The following is a 13,536-nucleotide window of genomic DNA, read 5'->3' on the forward strand; positions in this document are numbered from 1 at the left end:
GGCCGCCACGGCCGGGATTCGATCCCGCGACCTTAGGGTCAGCAGTCGAGCACCATAACTACTAGAACACCGCGGCGGGTGGGCGTATATACTTACAAGGTGTCATAGTAGCAGTGAGCGGCCGACAGGACCACCCTTCTCAGAATTAATGCTCCACCGCACCAGAAGTTCAGTACCCTCACATTGTCCCGGAATACGGCCACCTGTGAAACAAAAACAGTTATGAATGTTTTCTCACGGATGGGTCCACTGCAGCACGACGCCGGAGTATTTTAACAGGTGTTACAATTGATTATTCCAGTGATCCCCAAGTCGCATCGCAGGAGTGCACAAAAAAACCCTCAAACATATTTCGTGGTCGGAAACATGGCTACTCGTTTTCTTGCCGATACACACCCAAACACTTTCCGCCCACTCCTCACTACAAGTTATAGATACTGTTCTAACCAATAGCGTCTTGGTATTGAATACCAACATGTCCAAGTTCACGTTCCTTCAAGTTATAGCTACTGCTTTTTCCGCCAGTTATGAAATGTAACAAGGAACGTGAACATAATTAAACATATATAGGTACAGGAATCATAAGTAGTTTTTGCCGAGTACATTATTGAAGACGTTGACCAGTAGAGGCCGTACAAAGATTTCCTGACATTTAGTATGTATGGTGGAATCATGTGTGCAGTCTTTAGTTTCTGACTCTCATTTATGAGCACATAGATTCCACGATGTCCCCAATGTCTTCTTTCGACGACTGTCTCATGCATAATACGTTATAAGTGCATCAATGATTCATCCGCCTTAAAAAATTGAAAGAAGAAGAGCTTTGATGAATGTTATATCTGTGTTTTATTGTGGAAAGACGAATTCCTATTCTTACTGCGAAGAGAAACGGAGTGATGAATGGGCTGAAGAGCTTGCGTGATGCGTCCCAACTCAAAAATACGTATAAACTTTTATTGGAGTAGGTATTTGGAAGCTCTAATTCCTAAAATGCAACAATCAGTGGATATGGGACAAACTTCTATATGTATGCTGATTTGATATCCGACATAGGAAGCAATACAGCTCAATAGCTCGGCCAGTGCTACCACCAGTTATCTCTAAGCCAGTCACCAAAAAGGTCAAGCGCCCGACAATCTGTATTCCACACAAGAGGAAGACTCAGCTTCAGAAATGAAAATTATTCGTCGTTCTTGTAGACGTAAAGCGTGAGAAACGGAGCAGGCGCAACTGCTTATGTGCTACAGCCTAAATACCCAGTTAAAAGACTGGGTATTCCGATATGTTGACACCTTTCACGACTGGTCTGAAGTCAATGTGACTGGGTTTACTAGGAGTCTTGCCACGGTCTGAAACAAGCAAAGAATCTTGAATAGGCCGTGTCTTTCGACAACTGCGTACAGTAGTTGTTACCGTGCAGCGGTGTTGGCGCGAAGCATTTGCCGACCCAGAGGAGAATAACCCGGCCCAATCGGTTTTTTCTGAAGAAATGTACTTATATAGCGATATAGGGTCATGCCGAGGAGGCGAACACCAATGTGGAAAATCAGCCTGCGCGGAGAATCGACCGGTCGGTCATTAGCTGTTCGGAGAATTCTTCGCTACCAAGAGTGGCTGCTGCACCTCTGCCTGCGTGCGCGGCGCTTAGGCGAGACAAACGAGCGTACGCGAAACAGAACACTCGCCGTCTATTCGCTTCTGGTGTTGTTGTTTTATGTTGTTGTTTTTTTGTTTCACCAAAACTGCCATCTTGTACAGACGTCCCGCGACGTGACCTCGAAAGGAGACAACCACACCCTCGCAATACGAGCTTCTCGTATACGAGACTTTCAAGGTGGCTTGGCAAAGCACATGCGTGGTCACGTAAACACAGAGCAGGAATAAGGACGTATCTCGCAGAAATTAGCGCTTTCTCTTTTGTTGTGGAGGACGAGACGAGCCTCGTAAACACAGACAGTGTGCAAACTGCTTCTCGTGAAAACAAACGACGCTATCATGCGGAGCTGGCAGCGAACGAGGCACACTAGCTTGTAGTATTACTCGACTTTTAAAATTGTGTCAAGCGATAAGTAAACGCCCAGTGAAGTAAGACTACTGGTCGTCTGACGCCATGCATTTATACAGTTGAAAGGGCACTTCACCAGCTAATGTCGAAAGAAACAAGTTTTATTATGTCTTTATTTGCTTCCTCAGATTCCTAAGTCCCTGCAGCAAGGGATCTCCGTTTATCATAAAATTGGAGCATGCCTGTTTTGACGTTGGTCAGTGACCTGGGTGATACGAGATAAGGATTTCTTCACCCTCTGTTCTGCTCCTTTCATTAACCGTTCATAGCCTGCAGATTCCGTTCATAACGTGGGCCAGTGGAGTGCCCTTGAGACCACTGATAGCTTTTGAACCACAGATCACACTCGAATAAATAAAACCACAGATACAAAAATGGCATTTCGATTGAATACTCGACTAACCGCAACCTTGTTTTTATAAAGATGCTTCACACAAGCAACATTGTTCCGTTGAACTCTCCACCGTATACATCAGCTGTAGCATTGCATGGCAATCTCCTAAGCAATTACAGATGAAAGAGAGCGCCAATTTGTGCTAGTTGGTTGACGTTCATTTTGTAACGGTTTTTAACTGCGCTGTAACAAGGGCAACGGAAGAAGAGAAGACAGCGCATGCGCACTGCGGCACATATGGTGTCTTTTCATCTTATTTTGGCATTGTTATAGCGCAGTTAAAAACTATTACAAAATGAACAATTACAGATGCTTCCCTATTCTTGCCGCAGATGAAAAGGACCGCAGAGAAGCTAAGTGGGGAACTTATTGGATAAGTATTTCGCCATGTGAATGCGACGTGGTTTTCTACGAATCAGTGTCACCATAGAGAAGAGAAAATTCTCAATGAAATGCATTCAACAAGCCCAGTGACGTAATTTTAGCGTTAGCGCTACACCAGAATCTCATTAAAAATAAAATGGAGTTATTTTCAGAACTCTGAGTTGCGGGAACTGCTTACCATAAATGGATAGGACCCAAGTTCGGCGTCTTTTCCACCTTTCACGACTGGTCTGAAGTCAATGTGACCGGGTTTACTAGGAGTCTTGCCACAGTCTGAAACAAGCAAAAAATCTTGAATAGACCCTGCCTTTCGACAACTGCTTGCACTATTTCACAGCAGTGCTTTTCACTGCACCAAGTTGCATTTTTCTGCTAGGTTTAGTTAAAAGTGCTAATATCGAAGTTAACAATTTCATCATATTGGGGTGGCGGCCTTTAGCGTTCACATTTTCACGACAGAGTAAAAAAGCGTCGATCCCGTACGCGTACAGTTGGTTGATACAGTGTTCCTTTTGGTGAAACCTTAATTAATTGATGAAAGAAAATGAAACCTTAAATCGTTACGTAACAGCTAGGACCAATCATTGCTACCACTTGTGTAAACTATTTGCACAAACTTGTGTAATAACTATTTCGTTCCCGCAACAGGCGTCGCATGTAACAACCCTACCGCCTACGTTGCTGCCTTAACTGATGACCATCAATTCAAGAGCGGCTTACAGAATATCTCGTAACAGACTTTCATTGATATTTGCACGTTACATTTTTTTCTTTCGCTCCATTCTGTAATGGCTTGAAAGTATTTTAAATAAATAAATAAATAAATAAATAAATAAATAAATAAATAAATAAATAAATAAATAAATAAATAAATAAATAAATAAATAAATCATGAACCTTTCTGTATAAGTACTCTAGATGTGTGACTCTTGGTCCTGAGTTTCCTCTTCCGATTTGCTTTATACTTGCGGCTCCTCTCATTCTCTTTTTGTTGCTGTTGTTTTTGATTGTTTTTTTTTTTGGGGGGGGGGGGGTAAATGCATATATCGCGCAATTGAGGAATAGAAGCAAGCTGGAAATTGTCTATTGAAAATGACCATGTGGTTCATCCACTCAAAGAACGACGTAATTCAGTCGCTCGCCCGAAGGTCGCGGGATCGAATCCCAGCCGCGGCGGCTGCATCTTCGATGGAGGCGAAAATGTTTAAGGCCCGTGTTCTTAGACTTAGGTGCACCTTAAAGAACACCAGGTGGTCAAAATTTCCGCAGCCCTCCACTACGGCGTCTCTCATTATCAAATCGTGGTTTTGGGACGTTAAACCCCAACAATTATATTAATTCAGTCTCTCGATCGAGCGGCATATTCACGCGACCGTGTAGATCATCGTCATTGGTGCCGGGACGTACATTTCCCGTTCTCGTACTTGAGTCCGGCGATCTTTACGGCTCTGTCCAGAGGGGGTCTCGTGGTCGTACTGGGCACCTGTGGCTGGGCTCGAGGGCAGCAGGCGTACGCGACGCCTCCTTTCAGGTCGCACAAGGACGGGAACTTCTTCTGGCGAACCTGCTCCTGCAGTGGCTCGCAGCCATTCAGGGGAACGCACGCGCCCGGCTGCCCGGACTCGGACACCGTGCACGGAGTCCCTGCGGAGGCGCTCAGTTTTTCCAAACGTTGACACATACGCACACACTGTGGAAGTGTTGAAATCCCTTTGGGAGCCGAGAAATCTGTGCAAGGATTCGCTGTAGTCTGGTTCACATCCTGAATTATAAGACATAGCTCTTCGTGTTGTCGCCAACGTTCGACTGCGTGCGCAGTGCCGATACACACAGATTTGTGTAACACGCGCACCTCACAAGGTGTGCACACACACACACACGCACGCACGCACGCACGCACTCACTCACTCACTCACTCACTCACTCACTCACTCACTCACTCACTCACTCACTCACTCACTCACTCACTCACTCACTCACTCACTCACTCACTCACTCACTCACTCACTCACTCACTCACTCACTCACTCACTCACTCGTAGACAACGATACATCCGTGTGGTGTACCGTGTGTATGCTTGTAAGGCCTTTATGTTGTATATGGTCTGTTTGTAAAATAAATGGTGTTCAAATGACATGTTCTGTGTCGTCAAAGACAATATTTAACAATAAAAAATAACTGTTAGGAAATCAGTTTCAACGTTTACTTGAATAACTAAAGCTCGTTTTTCCCAGTGTGCACTGTTATATGACTTAAAACCTATCCGTAAAAAAATGTCCCATTTTTTTTTTGCGGATCGCTTGGTCACGTCCCCGCATTTCTGGCCACGGCCGTGCGTTTAATTATATCCTGACGAAATTCTTAGGAGCCAGGGATTGTATCGTTTCCCTGATAGTTTCGTGCATCTTGGTTGAACGAAAAAAAAAGGTGACCATGATTTTAAAAAGCGTTTACGGTATTGAACCATTTATAAGGCAGTGTCTACTTGGTTTGTCAAATTGTAAAATGATATTTCGTAAAGTAATAGTTGGCACGATACCTGCAGGTGGTTCTCTGACGACTGGTTGAGAAGGGGCTGTGGTGACCACCGGCTGTGGACGAGGTGGAGGAGTTGCTGCATGCGGTATATAAATAGAGAATTCAGTGGAATAGAATATGCAACTGTCCAGAACGTTTCGTCTTTCGCTACCATTTGTTGAACATCAGGCATCATTCCGAAATACGGAGGAAGCACCCCATGCTGCTTTTCTTTTCAAAGACTTGATAGTACGTCTGTCCGTCTGGCATGATGCTGATTTGCGGCAGTGTTTCGTGGTTAGCAAAATACAAATAAACAGACTATCCCCCTCTTCCCCCCAGAAAAAGGAGGAAAAGATTAAGTCGTTAAGCTAGTGTGATCTAATATAACGATAGGGGAATTTGGTTGTCATTAATGTTATGTCTAATATAGCGATATTTACATAGTAACCGACGCGATACAGAAAACAATATAACCGTATTAGCGAGTAATTAAATGAATTCCTGAAGGGAAACACGCCTAGACGGTTTGATTGCGGTCTTATAAACTCTCGCAGTTTGCTCTGCAACAACAGATGGGAAAACCGCGACAGAAACAGAACATCATTGCTTGTTCAAGATAAGCCGCAAAAAAGAAAGAAAGAAAGAAAAAGAAGAAGTAATCTATTCACTAACGCAGCCCTTGAAATCTCGGAAGCCAACGTCACTTGTATGCAAATTTGGTTGGGTCTTACCACTATTGTCCGTGGAATTACGGCAGAAGCCGCTAGTCAGGAATACATACACCGTAAACGCGCCGATGCATTGGCTATTTAATTTATGAAGATGACATCTGTACTTCCTTGAAAGGCCTTTGAACTCGATTCAGTAACGATGATCTACAGTGATGACGAAGTAACCATAATAACTGGCTATACGGTAGGTATAGGCGTGTGAGCGACGTTTCGGCAACAAACCTGGTGGCGGGGCAGGCGTCGGAGGAGGGTCCTTGTTCGGGCAGCACACGATGGGCAGCAGGCCGCGTACGCCGCAGAACATGGGGAACTTGAGTCTGCCCACGTCCTTGAGTGACTCGAGGCACTCGTGTACGGGCATGCAGCGGCCGTCCGTCGTCTCGTCAACGCGGACTAGGTGCCTCGCTCGACACGACTCTCTCCTCACTGCGGACGTTCACAACTTGTCAAGATACAACGGTTCACTGGGTTTAGAAAAGTAATGCGTCGTCAATATACTTGTTCAGCAGAATAATGAAAAATTCTGACCCGATGTTCAAAAACGCATCTCGACTAAGTAATGTCATTTAATTACATCTCAGGAGTAATTCTGCCATATCTGAACCTAATGCCTTCGGGTAGAGCACAGTGCTCGATGTTAACTTACAGGGATATAGTATACGACTTCGTCCCGTAAGTGTCATTTTTCTCGAGAAAGAAGAAACATATATAACATTTATTTTACCCATGCCACTGGCTTTCAAACCATTATATTCAAGACAACCATTTTTGGGGAGATCATTTTCGTCGTCTTGGAATGGACCTCAAACGCTCGGCGATCTCCTCCACTGTGGTACCGGCACGAACGTTACCGTCAATCTCAGCGATATGAGCATAGTTGGAATCGAGCCAGAGACTTTGGGTTGCTGGCAGGATAAGTAACCTCTACGCCACTGCCGCTTTCTTTTTCCTTCTTCTCGCGCATGGTATCTGTTACGGTTGTATTATTTCCCGCATGGCATTTATTGGCGCCGTTATGTGTCTTGCAAGGTTTCTGTGGTCCTGTCTATAAAAAGAAAGTACATATTGTAATGCTTGTCAGAAACAATGATGAATGATTGATTGATTGATTGATTGATTGATTGATTGATTGATTGATTGATTGATTGATTGATTGATTGATTGATTGATTGATTGATTGATTGATTGATCATAAGCAGAGCTAAGGCCCCGTGAAATAAGTTCTCCACGTATGGCATAGCATACGCGTCCTCGCATGCTATGTGACTGTCCAGAAACTACAGTTTACACGACTCGGTGTGAAACATTTGCAAATTGCAATATTTGGAGGCCCAATGACGACAGATGTCACTCCGGAGGCAACGACCGAAATGCCCTATTATCTAATTTTTGTGTTTTGCACGTGTAGCTCTCAATGTTACCCCACCGAATGTACTTGTGCAAGCTCTGCACATTGTTGTTTTTTTTCTTTTTGGGGTTGGCGTTTAGCCACAGTCTGATTGTTTACTCGAGGATTATATTCTATGAAGCCCATGTTAAACTGGCCTATGGGTCACCATTTCTACCATTTCATTGGCACTGCTACCGTTTAGGTGCAAATGTACTTCTCTCTCTCTCTTTCTGTGTCTTTTCTCTAACGAGCAAAAGGAGCGTGCACTAATGAACAGTTCTAGAGTAAGAGGTTTTTCGTGAACATGGGTCCATGCGTCGAGGTCACAAATCGTTTTCCTCGTAAGCGTTTCTTGTCATTGGTAGAACTACTTTGGGTTCAGCCTCGCGACTGGGTGAAATTTTGCTTAACAAATACTTCTAGCGTAAGACTTTCTGCGATTACGGGCCCTGTACAATGCAAGCAGACTGAGAATGCCTTCGTGCCATACAACTTTATTTTTTACAGGCAACGTTTGTAGAACTGACACTAAACAGGAACACTGCGTTCGGCTGTATTAATAAATTAAGATTTGCCAATAGGAAAGTGACCATTCTTGAAGTTAGCGGAGGCTCGGCACGTTAGAAGAAGACAACAAAAACAAATTACGGAAAAATAATTCAACATGGCGAAGTCACTCTGGATTTCCCCACCTGCAGCTACAGTTACCTCGTGGATTTCGAAGGCGTCTTCACTGGTTTATTTGATTGTTTATCCACAGAAAAAGATAATGCACTATACATTACAAATGAAGCTATCGGAGGATTATATGCTTTCGAGGTATTACCTCAATATCATGATGAGCGTGGTAGCTTTCCTGAACAAGGTAAGATCGGACTGTATACACCTCAAGTACAGAAGTACGCACAGGTGAGACTGTCTAGAGCTTTCGAATATTCAGAATTTAAACACTAATAAGGTACATCTGTTTTGGAGTATTTTAAGATTTCAGTACTTGATTTCGAAAATCTGATTCGAAATTTTTACATTCGACCGGAAGACGCACAGCTCGTTTTTCATTCCCAATAAGGCGAAAGATTCATTAATTCATTCTCTTTATTTTCTAGAATAAAACGAAAACATCACATTCTGGATGGTCTCCTGGGCTAAAAGCTGTAATGAAACAGCTTGACTAGGGCCCGGAAGACCAATCACATGGCAACAAGTGACAGCTAAAAAGATTTGCACCAAATGTACAAGTCATATCACACATGGCAGAAAAAAAAATTTACAAAAACAATGCATATAACAATACCCGTGTAAGCGTAACAGGGAATGATTTTTTGGATAAACACATTTCTAACAACAAACGACACTAACAGAATGCTCAAATTTATTTACTGAAAACAAATGGTAGTAATACAAGTACAAGAAGAAAAAAACAGCAATAGTACACCTGTTTCTGGCATTAAACTACACGAAAGAATAATATCAACACAATATAATAAAAAAAGCATGGTAGCTAATCATATACTGCAATATACAGTGAAATATAGTACAACATTATGAAATAACTAAAATGTATGAATACATTAGTAATTCAGAAATATTTCACGTAATGTATTAAGCGCAGGTTTATGTAAACGTGTATGCTTATTAAGAATACATGGGAGGTTATATTTCAATGACTGGAGTTTATAGTCAGTGCGAAAGCGCGGTATAAGCCAGCCTCCTTCATTACGAGTATTGAAAGCGTGACTGTTGCGTTGCAGCACAGCGGTTAACTCGTTAAATTGTTTAAATGAAGAAGAACATATGTAAAATGATCGCAGGATGCGGAACTCGTACATATATTGCATTTTAATTATACTGTACTTGCGAAAGTATGTCGATGTCGGTGATGAATAGCCAGTGTTGGCAATGTGATGGGCAGCTTTCTTCTGCAAAAGCAATATTCTGTTGATGTTACGTTGAGTTGTAGTAAGTCAAACCAGACTGCAGTAATTTATATGTGATTGAAACAGTGCTTGATATATGTTGACTTTCATTTGTGTAGGGAGAATTTCTCGACAACGCGACAGGGCTCCCGCAGTAAAAGAAAGTTTCTTGCATAAATGCCTTACGTGAGAGTCCCAACTTAGATGAGATGAAAATGTTACACCGAGAATTTTATGTTCTTCTACAATATCTATTTTTTGGTCTTCACACATAATATTTTGTTTCACGTTCAGAATCTTATTTCTAGCTCTAAATATTATTACCTTCGTTTTCTTAGGGTTAATATTAAGTTTATTTGATAGTGACCATGATGTAATATTACAAAAGAAACGATTACAACATTCTACCAACGCATCTGTATCTGCGCCGGAAAACGAGACTGTGGCATCATCAGCATATATTATAAATTTTACCGACTTGTTGATATTAACAATATCATTTATAAAAACATTGAAAAGAAGAGGCCCTAATATACACTTCCTTGCGGGACACCTCTACTGACAGGCAATGAAGATGAGTGATGGTTACCTAAACACACACAATGTGATCGCTCTGCTAAATTTGATTTTATTAGAGCCAGGTGAGTGCCTCGAACACCATATATTTCTAACTTACGAAGTAGCGTGCTATGGTCAATGGAATCGAAAGCCTTGGTGAAATCAATGAACAAACCTAATGTAAATAGCCTGTTCTCGATGTTCTCTAAAATAATTTCTTTTAGCCTTAACAAACCTAACATGGATGTGACTAAGGGATCATGAGGTGAACCGCAGTGAGGTTAATTCCGTGAGGTCAACGAAGGAGCACTGAGCCCACGGTTGCGTTTATCGGCTGCCACAGGTTTATTTCACTGAGACATAAAGTCTATATGTAGAAGCCTATGTAGTAGTTGAGAAACGGCTAAGTCATTTGATATGCGGGTCTTCCAATGGCACAGATTTTGCGAAGCGATCTGTATATGCATCGATGAGGGAATTAAAACGAGATTATGCGTACTTAAGACGATTTCTACTCTTTTATTCGCGTCCTCCTTGATTCAGCAGTGTTCGTGTTTGTAAACATGACTAAATTCGTGTAAGGCCTAGCGGTGTCCCCTTTGCCTCGAACAGTTACATTATTTTGTCAAAGAGTGACGCGTCCTGCAGCAGTGGGAATCGCACGCTCAGTGACCGAGACCTTGCTCGCTCGCGCGTTTATCGCTTAACAGATAACAGTGAGAGGTGTGAATACGGCAGCTATATGGGGCAAGAACATAAATGACACTGACAAAAATTAAATGTCGAGAAAAAAAAATAAAACCTGCCCTTGGTTACGGATAATACGCACGACTCACAGCGCGAACGTCAACGGACAAAGAGGAGACCAGACGACGCGAGCGCTGCCTTTCAACTGAATATAAACATATGTTTATTGAAAAGCGCATGGAAATAAATATACCAGCAGTTACAAAAACCAAAGAGCGATGACGAATTCATAAGACACGTGAGTGGTGAACTTAAGTGTGATCAAGAATGGGCATATTTATATACATGTGCTTTTCAATAAACATTCACTTGAATGACAGCGCCGCGCACGTCGGCTGGTCTCCTCTTTGTCCGTGTCATTCGCGCTGTAGACCGTGAACGTAATCCATATCACCCAATTTTCTATCCTTATTCAGAAAATACACACTCGACAGGACACAGATATCCGCTGCGTTTAATGAAGAAGCAAATTCTTTCTTCTATTTTTTAATCCTACATGAACTTCGAACGCTCTTTCATCTAGGGAGCGAATGTGACGAAAGAAACGTTCTCGGATGTGCTGCAACGGGCAGTGTATTCCAAGAGTATTCCAGGAAACGTCGCGCTAACGACGCCGTCTCTGCAGAGATTGCAGCGGGAGGCGTTAAGTCATCGAGCTCTTGTCGTCACAGTGTGCACGCGCACGATCGTGATACGCTTGCAAATGTCGCCCTGTTGGTCACCCACCTCTCACCGCGGCGTCTACTGCAGTCGCTAGCCAGATCAAGACCATGGTGGCGGCCACGGCTGCTGCTCTCGCTGGCGACATCGACGGCATGGTCCCAGCAGGACACACCACCAGGATAACGCTCGCGCTGAGCTTGCACTGTTTACCGACGTTCACCCGTTGCGCTGCGGGGGACCGCGCTGCCGCGCGCGTCGCCGCAGCGCGAATGCGTCAAACCGGTCGACATAAACTCCCGCCTTTTTTTTTTTTTTTCGTTTCCCAGAAGGAACTTGCACCAGCGATGAGCAATCGCCCTCCATCCACCACTGCGCGTACTCCTGTGCGCTGATGCCAAAAAAAAAAAAATTAATAGTAAACGCCGAATCGACCAAAGACATGCGTAATAGTACTCCCGCGTGGCACGAAGCCACGGAATTGTCCGCGTCGTTTTCAGGGCTCTTGCGTGAATCGAGCAATGAGAGAGGACATCGCGCTGATATGGCGTCGGACGACTTGTAATGCGTGTGATATGTGGAAGCCGTGTGATACGTGTTCTCCCGCACTGAATACAGATTGCGCAGCCGCATGCACTCTTACGCCGACAGCACGTGTCGCACAAGCCCCACAAAGAAACGCGCATATGTACCAACCGTGCACGTGCAGTATATCCGTTTATATCTAATTGATAGCCTTCCGCGTTGAGGGTGTTATGGCGTCACTATTAAATAGTACACGGATCATGTTAATGTGTTCGTTCGCGAATTGCGCTTCTCGAGCACGGCGTTCTGGAAACACGTACGAAGGTGTGCAAGTCCTTCGATGTGGTATTCGTCGCTTGAGACGATACTTCCGCATAGTTCGAAGAAATCTAGCAAAGTTAATAGTAAGGCGCTCAAAAAATGAAAGCGGAAAAAGTGCTAATCGTGTGTTTCTTCGGTCGTTGCGCTATCGTTATTTTTGCCCCGTTGGATCGGTGACTTCCAACGCTCTCCTTGTTGCAAACACGTCATGCAACTTATCAGACCAGAAACAAGTTGGAACTTAGCGTGGTCAGGAAACAAGATCATTCGCCCCAGGAGGATATTGCCAGCTGCAGATGCCAGAACGAATCAATCCATGCACGAAATGTTGAAATAGAGGAACTAAAGGGTACGTTAACGGTACTCCCAGCAAATTTTCTCATATGTGGTATATTTTCTGATATGCGGGTAAAATTAAGGTAGAAAGTACAAGAAGAAACAATGCCCGGCGCAGGCCAAGCTCGCTTCGCCATGCATGTATAGCGCATTCGCCTTTATATATACCTTCGTGGATGCACACCAACCTAGGCACGTGTAAGCTTCAGTATAATTAAGCTTATCGTAGGCGTTGGCTGGATTTTCTTACAAGGTTCAATATGCATTAGCCACATTAGTGCATAGCCTAAAGTAAACACATGCGGCATGCAACGTGCGTGAGTCGAAAGTTTCAACCCCAGCTGAGTGCAAGCGCACAGAAGCATGCGTACTACTTCCTGTGCCAGGGGCTTATAGAATTTTTTTCCAGGGGGGAGGGGGGTGTCAACTACCCTTTGTGTATGTTCGTGTGTGTGTTCGTGTATATACACATACAAAACTATACAAAATCAAAATCTATGCAATATATATATATATATATATATATATATATATATATATATATATATATATATATATATATATATATATATATATATATATATATATATATATACACACACACACACACACATATGGGTATAATACAACGGAGGCGTTGTCAACAGTGATATAAATATTTAATTAAATATTTATATCACTGTTGACAACGCCTCCGTTGTATTATACCCATTACCCGAGAAGAACTGGCCCATTGAACCATATATATATATATATATATATATATATATATATATATATATATATATATATATATATATATATATATATATATATATATATATATAATGAACAGAAAGGAAGATTCGTGTTTGTTGTTACAGATTATGAACTGAACATCAAAGCTATTCATGCGTAAGCATGGGCGTGCGCAGGGTTCCCCATCGGAGGGGGGGGGGCAAAGGTTCATCGCAGCGCCCCCCACCCTACTAAGTCAATGTATGGGGCA

General features: G+C 43.0%; 1 protein-coding gene across 1 annotated transcript in view; it reads right to left on the bottom strand.

Moving 5' to 3' along the window:
- Positions 1 to 11,638, bottom strand: part of LOC119382972 (uncharacterized) — a 34,434-nt gene extending 22,796 nt beyond the window's left edge. Inside the window, exons 1-6 of the mRNA XM_037650912.2 lie at positions 11,433 to 11,638; positions 6,318 to 6,521; positions 5,384 to 5,458; positions 4,251 to 4,487; positions 3,022 to 3,116; positions 97 to 203 (exon numbers count right to left, since the gene is read on the bottom strand). Coding sequence (XP_037506840.2) covers positions 97 to 203; positions 3,022 to 3,116; positions 4,251 to 4,487; positions 5,384 to 5,458; positions 6,318 to 6,521; positions 11,433 to 11,523 — 809 coding nt within the window. The 5' untranslated portion in view covers positions 11,524 to 11,638. The remainder of the gene's footprint in view (positions 1 to 96; positions 204 to 3,021; positions 3,117 to 4,250; positions 4,488 to 5,383; positions 5,459 to 6,317; positions 6,522 to 11,432) is intronic.
- Between the last annotated feature and the right edge of the window lie 1,898 nt (positions 11,639 to 13,536).

This window comes from Rhipicephalus sanguineus, chromosome 2 (genome assembly GCF_013339695.2).
Source record: "Rhipicephalus sanguineus isolate Rsan-2018 chromosome 2, BIME_Rsan_1.4, whole genome shotgun sequence".
NCBI lineage: Eukaryota > Metazoa > Arthropoda > Arachnida > Ixodida > Ixodidae > Rhipicephalus > Rhipicephalus sanguineus.